This window comes from Tupaia chinensis, unplaced genomic scaffold (assembly GCF_000334495.1).
Source record: "Tupaia chinensis unplaced genomic scaffold, TupChi_1.0 Scaffold000601_1, whole genome shotgun sequence".
Taxonomy (NCBI): Eukaryota; Metazoa; Chordata; class Mammalia; order Scandentia; family Tupaiidae; genus Tupaia; species Tupaia belangeri.
In genome coordinates, this window is record NW_006160119.1 from 1,557,792 (window position 1) to 1,572,735 (window position 14,944).

General features: G+C 55.1%; 1 protein-coding gene across 1 annotated transcript in view; it reads right to left on the reverse strand.

Moving 5' to 3' along the window:
* Positions 1-13,060, reverse strand: part of LOC102481044 (collagen alpha-4(VI) chain) — a 36,874-nt gene extending 23,814 nt beyond the window's left edge. Inside the window, exons 1-8 of the mRNA XM_014591583.2 lie at positions 13,027-13,060; positions 7,160-7,195; positions 6,858-6,920; positions 5,643-5,705; positions 4,265-4,300; positions 3,324-3,360; positions 2,037-2,048; positions 1,459-1,952 (exon numbers count right to left, since the gene is read on the reverse strand). Coding sequence (XP_014447069.1) covers positions 1,459-1,902 — 444 coding nt within the window. The 5' untranslated portion in view covers positions 1,903-1,952; positions 2,037-2,048; positions 3,324-3,360; ... (3 more) ...; positions 7,160-7,195; positions 13,027-13,060. The remainder of the gene's footprint in view (positions 1-1,458; positions 1,953-2,036; positions 2,049-3,323; positions 3,361-4,264; positions 4,301-5,642; positions 5,706-6,857; positions 6,921-7,159; positions 7,196-13,026) is intronic.
* Between the last annotated feature and the right edge of the window lie 1,884 nt (positions 13,061-14,944).

Consider the following 14,944-nt stretch of genomic DNA (forward strand, 5'->3'; position numbering starts at 1 on the left):
CGCGAGGTTCCCCCAGTTGGGGGGCCCCAGTGCCTGAGTTTCACACAGTGGGTCAGCACAGACCCTGAAGTTCCACACAGTGGGTCAGCACAGACCCTGAGGTTCCACACAGTGGGTCAGCACCGACCCTGAGGTTCACACAGTGAGTCAGCACAGACCCTGAAGGCGGTATCAACCTGCCACAAACTAGCTGCTTGACCTTTGAGGAAATACTTATCTTCTCTAAGTCGTGGTTTCTTACCCCTGAAATGGAGATAAACACATTTTGAAAAGCATAGAGTTTCAAGGCTCTCTGAACAGGGTCAGTGTGGGCCGGCCCAGTGGCACAGAGTTAAGGCCGCGCGCTGGGAGCCAGGTCCCCGCAGCCGACGGCTCAGGTGCATGTGCGCCCCAGCCCCGACTGACAGGTGGAGAAGTGGAGGGAAAGGGCCAGCCTGGGGGCTAAGGTGCTGGACTCCCACGTGGCCAACCACGGCCGAGTCCTGGATCTGGCCGCTTGCTCTCTCCCTTTCTCCCTTTCTCTCTCTCTGGTCAAATTGAAGAATAACAATAAATACAATTTCTTTAAAGTGGAGGGAAAAGGGGTCATGGCCTGACCGTGCTCCACTGTGGGGGGCTTTCTCTGTCTCTCTTCCCCTCTAGTCTCTGTCTCTCTTCCCCTCTAGTCTCTGTCTCTCTTCCCCTCTAGTCTCTGTCTCTCTCTCTAAGTGCACACACCCTTTGGCCATTATTTAAAAAGTCGTATTTACGAGGCCCATGGCACAGAGCACGTGTAGAGCTGCCAGCCAGTCTCGAGCAGAACCAGCGGCAGGGTCTACACTAAGGCCCTTGGCCCACACACACGTGGATTTCCTAGGAATGCTCCCCGAACAGCTCCCACCCCTCTGCAGGCCCGGGCAGAACCAGCGGCAGGGTCTACACTGAACAGCTCCCACCCCTCTGCAGGCCCAGGCAGAACCAGCGGCAGGGTCTACACTGAACAGCTCCCACCCCTCTGCAGTCCTGGGCAGCACCAGAGGCAGGGTCTACACTGAACAGCTCCCACCCCTCTGCAGTCCTGGACAGCACCAGAGGCAGAGTCTACACTGAACAGCTCCCACCCCTCTGCAGGCCCGGGCAGAACCAGCGGCAGGGTCTACACTGAACAGCTCCCACCCCTCTGCAGTCCTGGGCAGCACCAGACGCAGGGTCTACACTGCACAGCTGCCACCCCTCCCCCCCCTCGGCAGTCCTGGGCAGACCCAGCGGCAGGGTCTACAATGAACAGCTCCCACCCCTCTGCAGTCCTGGGCAGAACCAGCAGCAGGGTCTACACTGAACAGCTCCCACCCCTCTGCAGTCCTGGGCAGAACCAGCGGCAGGGTCTACACTGAACAGCTCCCATCCCTCTGCAGGCCCGGGCCGAAGGTCGCACCCGGTGTGAGCACCAGCCTCCCTCCCGCCCGGGTCCCCTCAGACCTGCAGGGCCTCTGGGAGGTCGTGCTGCTCCGTGAAGCTGATGACCACTGGGGTGATGCCCAAAGCCCCCAGCTCCAGGGTGGCAGTGCTGACGGACGCTGCATCGCGGGCCCGGCCCGCCTGGAAGAACACAGCCACCTTCCTCACGAGGAGGCCTGAGCGCACTCGTTTGAACACGTGCCTCGCCACGAACCTCATGGTGGCTCCGAGGTACCTGTGGCTGGAAGACCGCTCCAGGGGGATCTTCCTGACCACCTCCAGCAGCGCGGCCTGCCCTCGGTAGTCGGAGAAGCGGACCAGGTAGTCCGTTTTGGCGTTGTAGGAAACGAGGGCCACGCGGGCGCCCGTCGGGCAGTCACTGTCACTTATCTCCAGCCTCGCCAGCAGGGACAGCACGATGCCTCGCATCCTCTCGAAGTCCGACGGGGAGACTTCGCTCGACATGTCCAAGGCAAAGGCCACTTCGGTTGGGAATGCTGGGCACTTGGGGGTACCTTGAGCCGAGGACACAGAGGTAAGATTTCCTGTGAGGCCTCTGAACAGGGAGGGTGACATGCGTACGGAGGGGTGTCGCTTACCTGTCGAGCAAGCTGGAAGGGGACCATTTGGAGAGGAGAGAAGACAGCTCGTTAATGTGGGCACCGGCACGGCGTCTTCCCCTGCGCGCTTCAGTGTGAAAAGCCGTCCCCTCTGGGAAGGCCGAGCGTGGCCTCTCGGGCTCGCCCGAGAGTTCCAGAGACCCCACTTGTTCCTCCGTGCCCTCCTCCCCTTCTCTGACTGGGCACACGGCTGCCTGGGACACAGGCGGTCTCCCAGGGAAGGGGCCGTTCCGCAAGTCTTGGATAATAGAACCCAGAAACCCTGACGTCCAAACCTAGCCACTTCCAAGTCAGGGTCCTTTTCCTGTTAGCGAGTGGAGAAATGGAAGTATTATGGGATGCAGCTATCCCGCATACACCGAGGACCATAAATAAATGCCAATCTCGGTTCATGATAAAACATCGCCTGAGGGGACTAGCAGATGGCATAACGGCTACATGGCTGGACTCCCACACAACCAACCGCGGTTTGAGTCCCGGAGCCGGCGGCTTGAACCTCTCCGAGAGGAGAAAGGAGGAGAAGGGATTGTAGTGTGGCCATCCCTCACCATGGGGTAGTGATTTCTCACTTTCTATCTCTCCATCTCTCTCTGTCTCTCTCTGGAGCACATGTGCCCTATAGCAAAAATCTCCCTTAAAAAAAAAGGAAAGAAAAGAAAAAAACACCTAAGATGTGATAGTTCATCATTCCATTTTCAGAACGTAGCTATAACTAAGTTCTTTTGGAAGGGTCGCCATTGATCCCCGTAACTCAAAGGCCTGTGCTAAGAAGGACAAGGCTCCTGTGCTTTGTGACAGGCCCACGGCGTAGACACGCAGGTGTACAGCCATTAGTACATTTCGCGGGACAGTGTTGAGTGGCGGTTCACCATCGCTGAGGGCACGCCCTCCCGACCATTCCTCGGGACAGCAGAAAGCACAGCGTCTGCCTCGCTGGACTCCCACGTAGCCGACCACAGTTCAAGTCCCAGACCTGGAGGCTTAAAACTCATGCCAGGTGCACCTGCGTGTGTGCCCCAAATCCCGGGAGGAGAAGGGACTGTGGTGTGGCCATCCCCCGGGGGGGATTTCTCATTTTCTGTTTTTCCGTCTCTCTCTGTCCCTCCAGTGAGCGCATGCACCCCACTGCCGCTGGAGTCCCATGTATGTCAACAATCTCTTTGCAGTAGGCGAGACACCTCCGGAACCTGGTCGAATCCTCAGGTGGCTCCTGCCTCCCTCCCACTCATACCACCGGCTCCTCTTCTCCCCTCCCGAACAACTTACGGCAGTGCACTCGCGTGAACTCGACGATCTCGCAAGGCTGCCAGAGAGACGGACAGAGACGGGAAAGGAAACTAGGTTTAATTTCGAGCTTCTTCCGCTTCCCTGCTGTAACGTACAGCAGGCCTGGGCGTGTTACCAGTGCCTATCCCCAGTCTTTAATCTACAGCAGAAACCCCCAAATTAACCAACAATTGTATTTCTAGATCCACTGGGCATTTAAAAGCCCTGGAAGATTTCATACTTAACAGAGAGCCCACGTGATTGCAGATAGATTGATATCGGGTACCCTTTATTTTCCATCTGCCTCACACAGCAATAGGATCAGATCTGATTTCGAAGTTTAAATCCGGGAACCTTAGCAGAGAACACAGCGAGCTGCTGGCAGCCTGCACCTGTTACAATTCCTGTAACGCTTCTCCAGAGCGACGGCCAAGGCGGGTACCCAACGCCTCCTCCAGAGATTCTGCCTCTTTCCTTTGACCCTCCATCTGGTCACCGCCCAGACTCCGCTCCTCCATTGCCCCACATCCCCTGCCCTCTGCACTTGGGAGATTAAAAAACAAATCGTAACTTCTGACATTGGTCTTGGGTGTGTGGTGACACACGAAGCTCTGCATTACACCATGTGTGGGTTTGTAAAAAGTTCACAAAGCAATCTGGGGGCGTCACCAAAAGATGGATTGCAGAGAGATACTGGCCTCGAATTTCCCTTTCCTGTCTTCCAGCCCTACTCGAAAACACCCGGGCTCCCGGCTGGATGTGAAATACTATTCTACTTTTTATTTCACTTGGTTATCGCACTTCAGAGTAAAATCTATAACTTAAAGTACTAGCAAAATTTGTAAGAGGAGAAATAAAAGAATCTTTAACAGCTTTCTATTTTGTAAAACTGGAAAGATTTGAACGCAAATCGAAAGTTTCAAATGCAAATCTTCACCTACCGTCTTTTCTAGCAGACCTTTGGGACCCTTGATACCCTGGAAAACATGAAAATTTGGTTTTAAAATTCATCGTTCTGAGTCTGCCACATTCTTCTCCAGAGTTGGCAAGAGAGCCTGAGGACGTTCACCACCGTTCGTGATGGCCTCTGCCCTACTCCTGGCCTGGGGTCCGTCTGCCTCCTAAGGGGGAGGGCCAGGGGTCTGAGAAGTACACCCTGGACCTTGTAGCCCAGGAGCCTAGACAGACAGAACACAAAGACTCTTAGAAGACTAGGCCATTTTGAAACGAAGGCACAGTTCAGGGTCAAATTCAGGAAGATCACAGGCCCATCCACAGCCTGCTCTAAAGTAGACCCCAGTCCCCTCCTGCCCCGGTCTGTGTGCCAGCCGTCACCCCACCGTCTGCCCTAACACCGGACAGGCCTTCCTGGAGTGCTTCGGATCAGCACCCCAGTTCCAGTCGCTCCGCGAGTCTGGAGACCCTTGTTCTTACTTACACTCTGAGGGAGACCTTTGTGACCGTGGGCACACCATTATAGCCCTCTAGCTTCTCTTTCCTCATCTGTAAAATGGGCACGAATGGTTCTTCCCCCGCCGAGACCTGATTCTCTGACTTAGCTGTACCCCTCCAGTAGGCCCCAAAGGACAGGGAAACCCCCAGGCCCAACCCACAACCACTACCGTGCAGGGCCTCCTGACCCACGGCCACTACCTTGTGGGGCCTCCCCGACCCGTGGCCATTACTGTGCTGGGGCCTCCCCGACCCGTGGCCACTACCGTGCTGGGCCTCCTGACCCGCAGCCACTACTGTGCTGGGCCTTCTGACCCACGGCCACTACCTTGCAGGGCCTCCCCGACCCATGGCCACTACCATGCTGGGCCTCCTGGCGTGACAGCCTGGCTCCTAGGAGAGGGCCCGGGGCAGAATGAGAGCTTCAAGGGCTTTTTTTTTCACGCCAACTCATCTTCCAGGTAATTTTAAAAATCTGTTTGAGTTTGCAATGCTGTCGTTCAGTTAAGCTCATGGAAACGTCCGATTTTGTTAGGGTTTCTTCCGGGAGTTTGCAGAAACGTTACTGCCCATCTCACTTACACTGACTGCTCAGTCTGCAGCGGGTTCTGCACGCTCCCTGGTGGGGTTAGACAGACGCCTAAATCTCTGACCACTTCCTCGTGCTAAAGAGACTGTGCGTGGAATGAATAACCACTGGGCCGTGAGGAAAGTCTCCTCTAGCCCCGATGTGTGAGGACTAAAGCCAGCCGGCCCAGCCCACGTGGACTCGCTCGTGTGTCCCGCATACTCATTTCTCATTTCTAATCGAGTCGTACTCCTTTTTATACAGAGTTTGAAAACAAAACAAAGAAGGACGCATGTTACCGCTTTTCCTGGTGGGCCTCTGTCACCTGGAGTCCCGGCAAGTCCAGGAAGGCCGGAATCGCCCTGAAATTGACCAGACCACAGAGGTGAGCTTCCCATTGAGCCATCCTACCCGCTGCAATACCGAGCCATCAGTCACAGGCCAGCGAGCTCGCTGTTGCCCAGTTGGTTTATGAACTGCGTGTCCATGGAGTACGATACGGGGACGAGAAAAAGTGGGGCCACAGACACACGTTCCCGACAGAGCCTGAGAAGGTGGCCCAACACTCAGCTTGTTCTCAGGGTTCTGCCCCAGAAAGGGCGCAGTCTGACTGAGGGCCTGACAAGAGGGACGAGAACCCCTCCCGCCCGGGTCCTCGGTCAGACCGGCGGTGACGGTCACAGACTCACTCCTCACCCTCTAGATACTCGAAGGTACGCAGCGCTCTCTGCGAATGACCAACGCTTTATCTTTTCTCACTCAGATGAACAAGACAGCCTGCTGATCGGCGCAGCCATAGCGAGCAGCGAGCCAAGCTGGGCAGAGATGGAATCTGGCTTACGTCCTTGCCAGTGTAGGAACACGCCAGTCACTGAGTGCCTTAAAATTACTCCCCCACACTCTCCTTTCTTCCCTCGCTTCTGCACAGACACCAGCCAGGACGTCTTCCTAGAAGGCTGTATGTTCTAATCCCGATCAGCTGAGTGCTGAACGGTCAGACACCCGCGGCATCACTATTCAGAAGGAGCGCGAGTGACTGCAGGCCTGCAAGGCTGAGCCCTCAGAACTGAGGCGGGCTTGAATGGGTGGCTCTCTAAGGCACGGAGGGCTCCAGGCCCACCCAGCAGACGGCTGCAGTCCTAAGGGTACAGCCTTGAAAGCTGAGGACGTCGGGCCTCGGACGAGCCCTAGGGAAACTGCCACGTTTGCTGTGAGGCTGCGCCACCCTCCATGACGTCTGGACTTCGCGGAGACAGAGCCTCCCAAGCTGGTTTCCAGAAGGCCGACACTAACTGAAAGGCCTGCTCGCACTTCCTGAGTGCAGTGGCTTGGTGAGCTGCATCGGTGCCCGGAAGGTAAGTAAGCGAGGGTGGGGTGAGGAGGGAGTGGGGTGGTACGGAGTGTGCGAAAGGAGCCCTGACGAGGGCTGGGCCCCTCGCAGAAGCCCGAGCCCGAGTAACACGCCCGCGACAACGGGGGTGCTGCAGCTGTCGGAGAGGCCCTCGGGGTCTTACCCGTCTCCCTCTGACTCCTCTCGCCCCCTTCTCTCCTCGGCGCCCGGGGTCACCATCTTCCCCCTTAACGGAATTGAAAGCACAATTCTGAATACAAGAAAAATAAGCACAAGAAGACTTGTGGAAAAGTCTGTGGAAAACGGAATTAAAGTGTCAGTTTATTTTGGTGCAAAAAAGTTTGAAACCCATGCACCCTTTTGTCACGATTTTCATTTCCTGTGACCTTTCTGAAGACCCCGCGAACGAGCCCACATGATTCATGCACCGGGCTGGTTGCCCAGCCCACGAAGATAGTGTCTTACTTGTGCACCAGGATAGCCGGGAAATCCAGGTTCGCCCTAGTGTCAGAAACGAGATAAAGCTTTGTTTAATGTCATGCAGTTAAATATATCCTCGACATTCTTCAGGGAAAAGGAAAAACTGTAATTTTGATGAAGTAGGTTCAAAACAGGCCAGGAAAATCCACCACGGCCACAGCCAGTACCCCGCGGGGCCATATTCCATTTCTCTATCCAACACGGAACAATGTGCACGTGATCTTTGTAAACCGTGCCCTTCCTCGACACGGTGTGGGCAAAACTTCCTTTTAGGCATTTTTTTAAATATTTTTTAAAGTTTTTTAATTTATTGGTTCCAAAAGCAACAGAGACAAGAGGAAGAGACAGAGACGCCGCCCCCGAGGGCCTTGACTGCGATCCCCCCTTTTCGCTTCAGCCAGCCCGGGTCTTGGGCACGGGTGCTCCGGCAATCTCGGGGAGGTCTCTGGACGCTAACCCAGAGCTTTCCCGCGCGGGTCCGTCTCTCCAAGTGTCGTATTTTGCCACCGTGGCCTCTCCAATCCTCTTTTTAGACATTTTAATTCCAGTTTAAATAATCTGAGGTTTGGGGCCAGTAGATGGTATAGTGGTTAAGGCGCTGAACTCCCACATGGCTGACCACGGTTCGAGTCCTGGACCCAGCAGCTTGAAAATCACTTCAGGTACCTGTGTGTGCCCAAAATCCCAGGAAGAGAGTGGAGAAGGGATTACAGCATGCGTGCCCATTCCCTAGGGAGTAATTTCTCACTTTCCCTCTCTGTCTCTCTCTGCAATGAGCCCTATGGCAAAACCTAAAATAGTAAGAATTAAAATAAAAATCCCTCGAGGTTAGCTGGGTGGGAACCAAGCTGAGTGCCGGGAAGCGGGTGCTCTCCGCCAGACCAACGGCACGCCGTAAAACCACCACTCGTTTAATGGATGCGTATTCAGCATCTGCTCCGTGCCAGCCACCACTCTCGGCACTGGGGATTCAGCGGTGAAGAGAACACGGCCTCACGCTCACGGGCCTCATCGGTGAGGGCGAGAGTGAGCCAAGAAACACGCAGTGCAGGGGAGGTGGATGCTGCTCCGGAGAAGAGGCTCGAGGCTGGAGAGTGAGGTGTTGAAAGTTTGAAACCCATGCACCCTTTTGTCACGATTTTCATTTCCTGTGACCTTTCTGAAGACCCCGCGAACGAGCCCACATGATTCATGCACCGGGCTGGTTGCCCAGCCCACGAAGATAGTGTCTTACTTGTGCACCAGGATAGCCGGGAAATCCAGGTTCGCCCTAGTGTCAGAAACGAGATAAAGCTTTGTTTAATGTCATGCAGTTAAATATATCCTCGACATTCTTCAGGGAAAAGGAAAAACTGTAATTTTGATGAAGTAGGTTCAAAACAGGCCAGGAAAATCCACCACGGCCACAGCCAGTACCCCGCGGGGCCATATTCCATTTCTCTATCCAACACGGAACAATGTGCACGTGATCTTTGTAAACCGTGCCCTTCCTCGACACGGTGTGGGCAAAACTTCCTTTTAGGCATTTTTTTAAATATTTTTTAAAGTTTTTTAATTTATTGGTTCCAAAAGCAACAGAGACAAGAGGAAGAGACAGAGACGCCGCCCCCGAGGGCCTTGACTGCGATCCCCCCTTTTCGCTTCAGCCAGCCCGGGTCTTGGGCACGGGTGCTCCGGCAATCTCGGGGAGGTCTCTGGACGCTAACCCAGAGCTTTCCCGCGCGGGTCCGTCTCTCCAAGTGTCGTATTTTGCCACCGTGGCCTCTCCAATCCTCTTTTTAGACATTTTAATTCCAGTTTAAATAATCTGAGGTTTGGGGCCAGTAGATGGTATAGTGGTTAAGGCGCTGAACTCCCACATGGCTGACCACGGTTCGAGTCCTGGACCCAGCAGCTTGAAAATCACTTCAGGTACCTGTGTGTGCCCAAAATCCCAGGAAGAGAGTGGAGAAGGGATTACAGCATGCGTGCCCATTCCCTAGGGAGTAATTTCTCACTTTCCCTCTCTGTCTCTCTCTGCAATGAGCCCTATGGCAAAACCTAAAATAGTAAGAATTAAAATAAAAATCCCTCGAGGTTAGCTGGGTGGGAACCAAGCTGAGTGCCGGGAAGCGGGTGCTCTCCGCCAGACCAACGGCACGCCGTAAAACCACCACTCGTTTAATGGATGCGTATTCAGCATCTGCTCCGTGCCAGCCACCACTCTCGGCACTGGGGATTCAGCGGTGAAGAGAACACGGCCTCACGCTCACGGGCCTCATCGGTGAGGGCGAGAGTGAGCCAAGAAACACGCAGTGCAGGGGAGGTGGATGCTGCTCCGGAGAAGAGGCTCGAGGCTGGAGAGTGAGGTGTTGGGGTGGGAGACTACCCGTGTAGGACGGCCTGTCTGGAAAGTGGCACTGAGCGGAGACCGGGAGAATCGAGGAAGCCGGCCACGCGGGGGTCTGGAAGAAGAGGGGGGTGCGTGAGAGAGCCTGAGGCAAGGAGGCGGAGGTTTGCTGCGGGCTCTGAGGAACCTGAAGGAGGCCAGAGCACAGAGGGAGGGCCGGCGAGCTCGTGTTCGGAGGGACGTGGAGCCACAGCAGGCTTTGAATAAAGGGGTGACAAGATCTGTGGGTTTCAGAGACGGTCTGGCTGCTGCGTGAAGAACTCGCTCCGCACGGCAGGGACAGAGCCGGGGACCCCGCAGGCGGCTGCAACGCTGGGCCAGGTTCTGGAAATCATGTGGCCCGGCCCACGAGTGGCAGTGGCAGCAGGGGCTCCCTGGTGACACGGACGTGGCTGGGGGAAGCCCTGGATTGGATGACCTGCCACGGATTCTGCCAGAGGGAAAGGGGCAAGAGAGATCTACAGTCGGTGAGGTGGATGCTGTGCTTTCTGAAGGTGGAGGGTACCCCATCTCTTTGTGCTATTGGAAAACATAATGAAGGGGGGGAGATCTAATCGTGAGGGTGGAGGAGCCAGGGCCTCGGAGACAAGGGGTCGATCTTGGGAGCAGACGCTCGTTCACGGGAGCTGCTTGGTGTGGACGTACACAGAGGTCCGCGTCTCATGGCGTCTGTTAATGAGATAGTTAGCGTGGCCTTCCGTGGAAGAGTGGAAGAGAAAGCAAGCCTTCGATGTTCGAGGTGAGGGTAGGACACAGCCACCTCAGAGAGGACGGCCATGAGCAGGCCAGGGGAGCGCAGTTGACCGGCCAGGCAGTAAGAAGGGCAGCCTAAAGTGAGGCGTTCCATCTTCCAAGACAAGTCCATGCAAACGTGTTCCGTGATGCTAACTGTGTCGCCATGAACCCACACTGCCCTGTGCTTCGCTCCACGCCGGCAGGTGTCTGAAAACACGCACACTGAGTCCTGCCCAGACTGCTTCGACTGTAAAGACTCCTGCTTAGAGGGGAACAGAAGCCCCTGGGTGCCTGGGTGGGCCGTCGGTATGCTGGCTTCCACACCCAGCTCTGTCTCTAGCCAGCGGTGTGACTGTGAGGGAGTTGGTTCTCCTCCGAGCCTGTCTCCTCCACTGTCATTGGTGAGGCCGCGCTACACGCCCACTGAGTCTCCGAGCACGCCGCCGTGCCGGATTCTGTGGTTAGGTCATTTCCTGCTAGATAAAACGGCAGTGCTGCCAGTCTGCCTCGCAGCCACAGAAAGCGAGATTGCAGAGGTGCGAGCTCAGTCCCGGCATGGCTGCAGAGCTGAGCATCACTAAACATCCCAGCGATTTATTCTGTGAGGCAATAAAAGTAACATACAGGGGTCAGCAGGTGGTATGGTGGGTAAGGCCCTGGGCTCCCACATGGCCAACCACAGTTCGAGTCCTGGACCCCGAGGTTTGAAAAGCACGCCAGGCACATGTGCGTGTGGGCCCCAAATCCTAAGAAGTGAAGGGATTGTGGTGCAGCTGTCCCTGGGTGGTTCATTTCTCACTTGCCCTCTCTCTCTGTCTCTCTCTCTGTCTCTCTCTGTCTCTCTCTCTCTCTCTCTGGCACACAAATGTGTCCTATGGCCAAAACTAAAACAAGCAAAACTTAGAAACAAATGCGACTTACAGACTGAAGCGTCTCGAGCGTAAGTGCCATTGACATTTGGCTTGTTCAGCGAGCTTCCTGGAACCGCTGCACGCCATCTGTCAGGGCCTCGTGAACTGCGAGTTAAAATATCAGCTGCCTGGGCCGGGTCGTGGCACGGTCGTACCACAACTGGACCTCCACGGGAAAGGTCCCGGGGTCACGACCCAGGAGCTCCCTGAGCAAGCCAGACACGGGTGTGCACGCTGAGGCTAGGGTGGATCCTGGTACAGAACCCTCAGGGACCGGCAGAGCAAAATGAATCAGCTAATCCTGCTGTCAGGCTCACAGGCCGCAGAGTAAGCACAGAGGACAGATCGGAATACGCCGGCATGGAAGGAGGCTGCTACAGAAACACGAAAAGTGGACGCAGGAGCACCCGGTGGAGGGTGACAAGTTCCACCCAGACAGCCCAGGGAGGCTGCCACAGGAGAAGCTGATGTTGAGTTGGTCTTAGCAAACAAGCAGGATTTGTCTAAGGGAGGGAGACGGGAAAGGGCACTGAGATAGAAGAGGGTTAGCAAAGGCGAGGATCGAGAAAGCTCCTGGCATGCCCAGAGCTGGGCTGAGATCTGCATACATAGACCTCAAGAGCTCACTCTTAGATGACGGAGTGACAGAATCAGCTTTTACTTCTCCGGGGGTGGGGGGAAACTCCGGCAGCCTGACATGTTGTAAACAGCACAGAGAAATCATTTCCGGCCTAGCATTTGAGGCCCTGGGCTCCCACATGGCCAACCACAGTTCGAGTCCTGGACCCCGAGGTTTGAAAAGCACGCCAGGCACATGTGCGTGTGGGCCCCAAATCCTAAGAAGTGAAGGGATTGTGGTGCAGCTGTCCCTGGGTGGTTCATTTCTCACTTGCCCTCTCTCTCTGTCTCTCTCTCTGTCTCTCTCTGTCTCTCTCTCTCTCTCTCTGGCACACAAATGTTTCCTATGGCCAAAACTAAAACAAGCAAAACTTAGAAACAAATGCGACTTACAGACTGAAGCGTCTCGAGCGTAAGTGCCATTGACATTTGGCTTGTTCAGCGAGCTTCCTGGAACCGCTGCACGCCATCTGTCAGGGCCTCGTGAACTGCGAGTTAAAATATCAGCTGCCTGGGCCGGGTCGTGGCACGGTCGTACCACAACTGGACCTCCACGGGAAAGGTCCCGGGGTCACGACCCAGGAGCTCCCTGAGCAAGCCAGACACGGGTGTGCACGCTGAGGCTAGGGTGGATCCTGGTACAGAACCCTCAGGGACCGGCAGAGCAAAATGAATCAGCTAATCCTGCTGTCAGGCTCACAGGCCGCAGAGTAAGCACAGAGGACAGATCGGAATACGCCGGCATGGAAGGAGGCTGCTACAGAAACACGAAAAGTGGACGCAGGAGCACCCGGTGGAGGGTGACAAGTTCCACCCAGACAGCCCAGGGAGGCTGCCACAGGAGAAGCTGATGTTGAGTTGGTCTTAGCAAACAAGCAGGATTTGTCTAAGGGAGGGAGACGGGAAAGGGCACTGAGATAGAAGAGGGTTAGCAAAGGCGAGGATCGAGAAAGCTCCTGGCATGCCCAGAGCTGGGCTGAGATCTGCATACATAGACCTCAAGAGCTCACTCTTAGATGACGGAGTGACAGAATCAGCTTTTACTTCTCCGGGGGTGGGGGGAAACTCCGGCAGCCTGACATGTTGTAAACAGCACAGAGAAATCATTTCCGGCCTAGCATTTGGAAAACAATTCTTACTCTCGTAAAATAAAATGTAAGCATAGTCCTTAGCTCAGAACACCCTGGAAGGTGACTCACCTTCTTTCCTTTTCTTCCTGGGTTCCCATATCCATCTGGACCACAAAGACCCTAAGAAAATGACACAAGATGAATTGTGGGCGTCCCACATCGACACCTGCAGAGCGCCACATCACGGCGCGAAGCTTCTCCTGAGCTAAACTTGCTCTCCTTACAAAGTGAGAACGAGAGACGCTACAGAGCTGGGAGCTCTCCAGGGGTAAAGGGACTCTGGACAAGGCTGGGGCGGAGGCCATGTGGCTCAGCGGAGAAACGCACAGACCACCACCCCAGACGGACTAAGTTTTCATCCAGGCCCAATGCAGCCTGCGTGGGTGGCCCTGGAGAAATCACTCGACGTCTGTAAACTGCAGTGGGGGACAGCATCGTCTGCATGGCACGCCCGCAGGGAGCACGCTCAGCACCGTTCCAGGCGAGCACGCCCACAGGGAACACGCTCAGCACCGTTCCAGGCGAGCACGCCCGCAGGGAGCACGCTCAGCACCGTTCCAGGCGAGCACGCCCACAGGGAACACGCTCAGCACCGTTCCAGGCGAGCACGCCCACAGGGAGCACGCTCAGCACCGTTCCAGGCGAGCACGCCCACAGGGAGCACGCTCAGCACTGTTCCAGGCGAGCACGTGCTCAACCAAGCATAAGGACTCTTCTGCTGCTGGTGCTGGCGGCAGTGACGGTGGGGACAGGACGCTGGTCGTGTGATGGTGACACGACGATGACGGTGAGAGTGATGGGGACAGCTGTGGCACAGATGGTGGCGATGCAGGTGCTGGGCGGTGGTGGCAGTGACAATTGTGGCGGTGGGGATGGTGCTGCCGCTGAAGGCATCAGTGTGGAGGTCACACTGGTAATGAGGGCAGTAATTACAAAAGTGTCGCTGATATTTCCGGGGAGCCTCACATCTCACAGACAGACAGTGAGCTTCCTGTAATAGAGTGAGTCGAGAATCTTGCAAGTGTTTGTGTGTGTGTGTGTTTGTTTTTTGTTTGTTTGTTTTGCTGAAGGGACAAAGATTGCACCTAAAGCAAGTAGACAAACTGAGAAGAAAATAAAAAATTTGAAGACACTAACTAACTTAGTTAGGAACCTCCCGAAGATTAAAAAAGAAAGAAGAAGATAAAGACATTTCCAAAAGTAAGTTCTCTGGGAGTGGGGAGGAGGCGCGGACGAGGCTGCCTCGGCGATCTTCTCCCTACCGACGGACAGGTGTGCAGAGCCTCCATCTGCAGCTCCAGAGACCCAAATGTGCATTTCCAAGATGTCTCTCTCTCACAGCCCTGAAATGTTACCTTTTAAGGAATATATTCCTGGGGCCAGCAGATGGCATAATGGGCATGTCCCTGGACTCCCATGCAGTCCATCGCAGTTCAAGTCCTGGACCTGGTGACTTAAGACTCACACCAGGCACATGTGCATGCATGCCCAAAATCCTGAGAGGAGAAGGGATTGCAGCGTGGCCATCCCCCTGGAGGGTGATTCTCATTTTCTTTATTTCTGACTCTCTGGTGAATGCATGCACCCTACCTATAGCAAAAATCTCTTCCAAAAAAAGAAGAAAGGAAGGAAGGAAGGGAGGGAGGGAGAGAGGGAGGGAGGGAGGGAGGGAGGAAGGAAGAGATAGAAAGATATTCCTGGGACCAGCAAGTGGCACGGTGGTTAAGGCGCTGGACTCCAACATGGCCAACCATGGTTCAAGTCCCAGACCTCTTAGCTTGAAACTCATGCCAGGCACATGTGCATGTGTGCCCAAAATCCCAAGCAGAGAATGGAGGAGGTGGGACTGCAGCAGGGCCATCACCCTAGGGAGTGATTTCTCACTTTCCCTCACTCCAGCAAGCACACACTTCCTATGGCAAAAACCTAAGAAAACATTTTTAAAAAAAGAAAGAAGATCTCAGACAAAATAGATTTTAAGACAAAG